General features: G+C 35.8%; 1 protein-coding gene across 9 annotated transcripts in view; it reads left to right on the forward strand.

The window, feature by feature from the left end:
• Positions 1-6,291, forward strand: part of prom1b (prominin 1 b) — a 55,361-nt gene extending 49,070 nt beyond the window's left edge. For 2 of the 9 annotated variants that reach the window (XM_053231123.1, XM_053231122.1), the window contains 2 exons: positions 3,832-3,866; positions 3,959-6,290. Coding sequence is in view for 3 of the 9 variants with exons in the window: in XM_053231127.1 (XP_053087102.1) it covers positions 3,832-3,853 (22 nt within the window). In the remaining 6 variants the exon portion in view is untranslated. Of the gene's footprint in view, positions 1-3,831; positions 3,867-3,958 lie in introns of those variants that run through there. The other 7 variants (XM_053231126.1, XM_053231128.1, XM_053231125.1 and 4 more) reach the window with 6 other exon arrangements.
• Positions 6,292-6,712: the final 421 nt, after the last annotated feature.

Consider the following 6,712-nt stretch of genomic DNA (forward strand, 5'->3'; position numbering starts at 1 on the left):
TTAAAATGGATTCTGTGTGTTTTGGTGTTTGGAAGTCTTAAAATGGCTACATTCAGATTAATTCTAAAACTCCAATAGGCTTCCTACATGCTCTGTCTTAGCAAATGATTCTTAATACACTTTCTTTTGGCTGTATTTCGCCTAACACGTTCATAGAAATGAAACATGCAGCACAGTTCAACACAAATAAATACAACAGCTTTTATCCATTGAGTGAGCTCTGAACATTGACATTTCCTCAACCTCTCTGAGTAAGACCAAGATTATACCAAGTTAGTGACTGAGGGTTTATTTACTAGTTGAGACAAAGAGAATAAAGGTTAGTAACAAAATAGTTCTATGAATAATTCTATGTAATAGTTCTATGAAGAACTAAACTATAAACACAAAGAACTAAAGTAAACTAAACTTAAAATGCAAGGGAGATAAAGTTAAACTTAAATCAACGAACTAGTGGCCATAACGGGGCAAGACAAAGAGAGTAGATGTAAGAAGTCTGAATGGAACATAATCAGGCCTTGTCATAACAGACCCATAAGGCTAGGTACAATTCCTGCATGAGACAAAGTAATATATAAAATGTGGTGAGGGCTAGGTATAAACATAACTAGGCATAAATATATCTGGTCAGTGGTAGAATGCAAAGAATGGTGCTAACGTGTGCACAGGGAAGGAGGTGCAAGACTTTGTGTTTAGTCTGTTTATAGGATGCAGAGGGTATAAGTAATCAGGGGAGGCAAAGCATTGCATGTGTACTGCCAAGCACAGCGCATCCCCACCTTTTAACTAGGCAACCAGCAACATGGTCATGGTTGATCAGGCTGACATGGATGACTTGATGAGGCTGACTTGATGTGGCAGGCAGCTGCATGTGTGTAGGGAAGGATAATCAGAATGTTGCTCACATGGATGAGTGATTGGACAATCTGGACAATGTGTGTGGAACTCTGGTTTAACCAAACGGTCCAACATGTCCCCAGCAGGGACCCATGAACTGAACCACTACTACTGTGTGAGTCCAGGAGTGCCTCTACGATGGCCTGTATTCCTGTGCCTTTCTAATGGACCAATCTGCTTGCTCTTTTTGTCTCCTGGTGACTCTTGCAGGTGGACATGACCTGAGGTCCATGTTAGAACTGCTTGCCACTGATACTTCTTCTGAGCCAGGTATCCAATAGAACAAAAGTAGCTGGTGACCAAGGTTACACTGGACGTACCTTATTCTAGTGAATGAGTGAACTAGGGATCTCTGGGAATACTTAGCCTGGGGAGAAACTTAACACCAGTCCCCCTGCTGGGTTAACTGCTGTCCTCAGGTAGCTCCTTCCAGTGGAAGACATGGACAAACATGAAGAAAACACCAGAATATTATTGATATATTCCAATAAAAACTGACAAAAGACTGGACCATAGATGGGGCATTGGCTAAGCCATATGGCATAACCATATATTCATAGTACCCCAGCATTGTAGAAAAGGTAGTCTTCCATTCCTCTCCTTCCCAAATACAAATAAGGTTGCAGGCACTTGTCAGGTCGAGTAGTAATGTGTAATATCCTTGGTACACAGTACAGGGCTTGGCTCCTCTAATTTTTCTCTTCACAAAGAAGAATCCTGCAGATACAGAAGAACTAAATGTTTGGATGAAGTCTTGCTTCAAGGCCTCATTGATGTATGCCATAGTTGCCCTTTCTTTGATGGAGATAAGGTACATTTAGAACTGTGGGTTATGGCATAATCCCAACAGTGATGGCATAGTCATTCTGGATGCCCTATTTACTGAAGACCTCAGACAGGCCTGAGGACACCTAAGCAGTTTAAACACCCTTTTTAGTGGCAGTGATAGTAGATCCACACTGATGCTCAAGGCAGTGTTCCTTGCACTTGGTGGATCAGGCTACCTTTCCTTACTGGTCCAGAAATCCTGAGGTTATGTTGTTTTTCTTTCAGCCATAGTAATCCTAAAACAACAAAATTCTGTGGTTAGTCAGTGACATAGAAGGACCAGGTCTCATAATGTGCAATCAGTATTTGTAGCAGTAGGGGCTTTGCTCCTCCCCAAGCCCGGAGGATGTTTGCCCACAGCATGTATATAAGCGGCGGCTAGCAAGGTTGCATTGGTATGACTTGAACCAGATGTTGATCTGTTGCATTTGGGACAATGCATGGGTGATGCTGATGCTGATATGTTGCATTTGGGATTGACAGTGCATGCAAGGGCTTAACCCTAGACATCTGATATATAGTAGATATATGGCCCAAATCCCCACAGTAAACCTAGGCATAACCTTGACTTGCAACCCACTGGAGTAAAGTGGGCGTAGGCTCATGGGCTCAGGTCTAACAGCTTAAGAGTTTCTGGAAGGTTATTGATGATGATGATACTCATGTAGCAGGTTATCTAGCTGGATTGAGAGGGAGATGAACTGGTTGAAGGAGATTGAGAGTCATCCTGAGAGGCAAGTTATAGAGGCAACTCTGAAAGGGTTTGTAACTCTTCTGGAAAATATAGTGAAGAGTGTAACCAGGCAAACTGACTGATGGAGCTAGACACAGTTACTAGTATACTGACGTTTAGAAACATGAGAATAAACACAAACCCATTCAAGGCAGTATAGGGAAGGCAAGGTAAAACTACGCATAACAAGAAAGGAATAGTGCAATTGCAATCACATAGTATGTGCAATGCTTCATGAATAGACTCTCTGTTTTTGGACTATATCAACAGTGCATAATTACATATGCTATTAGGATGTAGATGTGAGTAATTAGGGAAGGCAAAGCATTGGACGCATGCTTCTGTACAGATGTGTCACATTCCATCACATCGTCCTTGTAGAGCTTGCTTGTTTTGAGTTTTTTTCCCCACATTTATTATATATATATATATATATATATATACATATATATATATATATATATATATATATATATATATATATATATATATATACATATGCTACAAGAAATATTTCTGCTTGTGCCATTATGAATCTCTATTCACCATCACTGAACAACAAGTCCTCTGGCAACTCCTCTATGCTTTTCATTGCAATTTTTAATTTACTTTGACTTTACTTCTTGTTTATCTGCATGTTTAGTTATGGGCAATCATCTCTCACATTTCAGATAAAACCTCTAAACATCTCAGGTTTAGAGAATTTCTTGCTTGTTTTAATTGACTGTACTTCACATACACTTACTGTCCACTTTATTAGGAACACCTGTACACTTGCATGTTCATGAAATCATCCAATTAGCCAATCATGTGGCAGCAGCACAATCAATCACAATCATGCAGGTACAGTTCAAGAGCTTCAGTTTATATCAGATATATTTCACTTCATATCAAACATCAGAATTGGGGGAAAAAAGTGTGCGATCTCACTGACTTTGATCATGGCATTTTTGTTGGTACCAGGTAGGCTGGTTTTAGTATTTCAGAAACTGCTGATCTCCTGGAATTTTCACATGCAGCAGTCTCTAGAGTTTACACAGAATGGTGCAAAAAGCAAAAAAAAAAAATCCATCAAGTGGCAGTTCTGCAGGTGGAAATTGAGCTGAAAGTACAGCTACGGCACATGTCGAACCTTGAGCTGGATGAGTTACAACAGCAGAAGGCCACCTCAGGATTGGCTGATTGGATAATTACATGAATGTGTAGTGTAAAGGCGTTCCTAATAAAATGGATAGTGAGTGTATGTTTACATTCCATTAAGACCTTTCGGTGTTTGTGAAGTATTAATCTTTCATCTGTCTAAATCTCATTAGAGTTTTAGTTTTCTTTTCACTATGTGTTTGATAATGCTGATTTCTATTTATTTCTCTTAGTGGCACAGAGAACTGGAGTTAAACAGTCCAGCAATGTAAGAAAACCATCTGCACTGCCAAAGTTTGATTTTTATTTATTTATTTATTTATTTTGCTCATGAATTAATATTTTCCCTATTTTCCTCAGGGAGTGACCTAGGCCTAATTTCATTCCAAAGGAAAAAGAAAGAAGATGAAATGGGGAAAGGGAAATATGCAGAAGGTGATACTGATTGCTTCCATAAAGCCAAATTATATCACATTCTAAAGCTATGAACTGTATTAAAGCTGTCTTAATTACTGTATTACATCATCAACTTAAAAACATACCTAATACTTTTGACCATCTGATGCACTGCTGCTTATATATTAACACTTATCTATGGTGTTGAAAATATCATGACCATTACTTTGTTTACTATAAGAAGCTACAGCCTTTATAGGCTGTTCCTTTCTATTTAAAACCTGAGGATTTTTTAAAAAACTTGTATATTTAAAAAAAAAAAAAAGACAAAACAACTCTATAATTTTTTTTTGTAAAGCCTTCATAAGGGCATAATGACTGTGATTATACTTTATCCTTTGTAATTTGTTAACATTGTTCTATAAGCCTACTTATAAACGCTAAAAATGCTTTGTAAATCTCCAATAATGTATTATAATGAATTTATTGATGAGTTATAAACATTATGTAGTTCTATCATCAAATCATTTGATTTAATTCTAATTCCTTGCTAGAACTTTGATTGATTTTTAAATATGTATTGTGTTTTATATAATTGGGGGACAGCATGCTTGTAAGGCAAAAAAAAAAAAAAAATCTAATAACTCTCAAGTGCTTTATTGGAGTTTTATGAGGTTTTATAAGCTTTATAAGGTATTATAATAATTATTATTGAATTATTACCAAATTACAAAGAACATTAAGCAAAGTTATAATTATTTATGAATGCAAAGTTAATAGTTTTTATAAAAAGTAGTAATTCTTGTAATTTTCCAAGAATGAGTTTGAGACAACTTGGCAAGGAACTTTTTTGAGTAAATGTTGATCTATGACAATCAGCTTCCTAAATTGTAATATGATTTCTGATCATTTGAACTTTGAAATATGAGCTCAGTAGAAAAAAAATGGTTGTGTACATTCTATCCTTGACAGAAAACCAACTTTGTTTCAAACATTAACTAGCTTTTTGAAGGTTGATAAAAGAAGGTTATATAAATTGAAAATAAACCTTATATAAAAATGTGTTTTTAATTATTTTCATCTAAATCTATTTATGTTCGTTTTAATATAATGAATAACGAACAGAATTACTGTCTAGTTTTATAGAAATTAACATAAATGTTTGCATATTGAGGTTTTTCATTGTAAGTCTTTTGTAACCAAAAAGTATTCTAAACCCAAATGACCCAGATCTTACTAATTTGAAGTAAAGCCTCAAAATCTTTATGTTATAAAAGTTTTACTGGTCCTAGCATACAGCTGTTATTAGACAGTTGACAACTGTGTATAATTCCTTGATTTTTTTTTTCTTGTCTTAATTTCCAGTGGCTTACTGTATTTGCTTATTAATTTCTCTTATTTTGAAAATGTGGTGGTTTAATTTGTGAAACATGAAGTGTTCCATTTTAAATACAGTAGTTGTTTGCTAAATCTGAAGCTTTGAGGAAGACCTTCATTTGTATTACACATAATATGCATCACATCTAATGATGAATGAAAGCTTATTTACATAAACTATCCCTAAATAACTTTTATTCATTATTTAAAAAAAGTTTGAATCAAATGTTGATTTAAAGACAATGCACACAATTATATTCAGCACTAAAAAAGACAGGAGAATATATAACAGAATTTGTTGAGCATTTAATCTGAAAAAGAAGTGAATAAATGAAGTTGGAATTGGAGTGGTAGGTAAGTTTACAGGTAAGATTTTTATGCTAGTGACTCAAAGACTGTAAGGAGTGTCATGTTGCTGCTTTCTCTTGACTCTAAACTGATCATATTTATCCTTGGAATGGATTTTGCCAAATCAATACATGTAAAATTAGTTGATTCATGCTTGATTCATGTACTTTGCAGACACTGAATACAGATGGTATTCTTCTGTTTGGAAAGTTTGTGTGTGAACTTGACTTAGATTTACATTTATTCATTTGGCAGATGAATATTTTAAGGTGAGACAGAATACAATTCAAGCAAAGAGCTGAGGGTTAAAAGCTTTGCTCATGTTCCCAACTGGGCCTCTCTGGCAGTTCTGGGACTTAAACTTAACCTAAATCTCTAAGCTACATATGTTAAAACTGTCTACACAGAGTGTATGTGGAGTTTCATATGGAGTTTGTGTAAACAGGAAAATAAAAACTTACATTCACTGAAAATTCCCTGGACTGTCTTCTGCTTTGCTAATGTATCTGATACAGACAGAGACTGGTGATTTAGTTTATATCATCTTATATTATATCTTCATATTAACCTTCATGTTTATGGTACATATACCCAAGACTTCTCAGCAAATACATCCTGATGACAAAGTAAAGGAAAAACCAACAAGTGAATTAGGAAGGTACTGGGCCACCACAACCCACGAAAACAACTTCAGTGTGCCTTGGCATAGATACATTAAGGGAGAAATTCTACAAGCCTGTGGAACTGTACTGGAGGGATGAACTCCATTTCCTTTAGTTGGTGTTTTGCCAATGGTGATGCCTTTGATCTTGGTGTTTGGTCTAAACCATCATCTTGGGAAACTGAATCTTGGCATAGTTAATACATACAAATGACAAAATGGCAAACACCAAACTAAAAGTCTATAATTATATCACACATACACAGATATACCTTTCCAGATTCTCACATTCATCTCTTGAGGTGGGGCAGTGAGGTGGGGAGGTGATTCAC

This window comes from Pangasianodon hypophthalmus, chromosome 28, assembly GCF_027358585.1.
Source record: "Pangasianodon hypophthalmus isolate fPanHyp1 chromosome 28, fPanHyp1.pri, whole genome shotgun sequence".
Lineage (NCBI taxonomy): Eukaryota > Metazoa > Chordata > Actinopteri > Siluriformes > Pangasiidae > Pangasianodon > Pangasianodon hypophthalmus.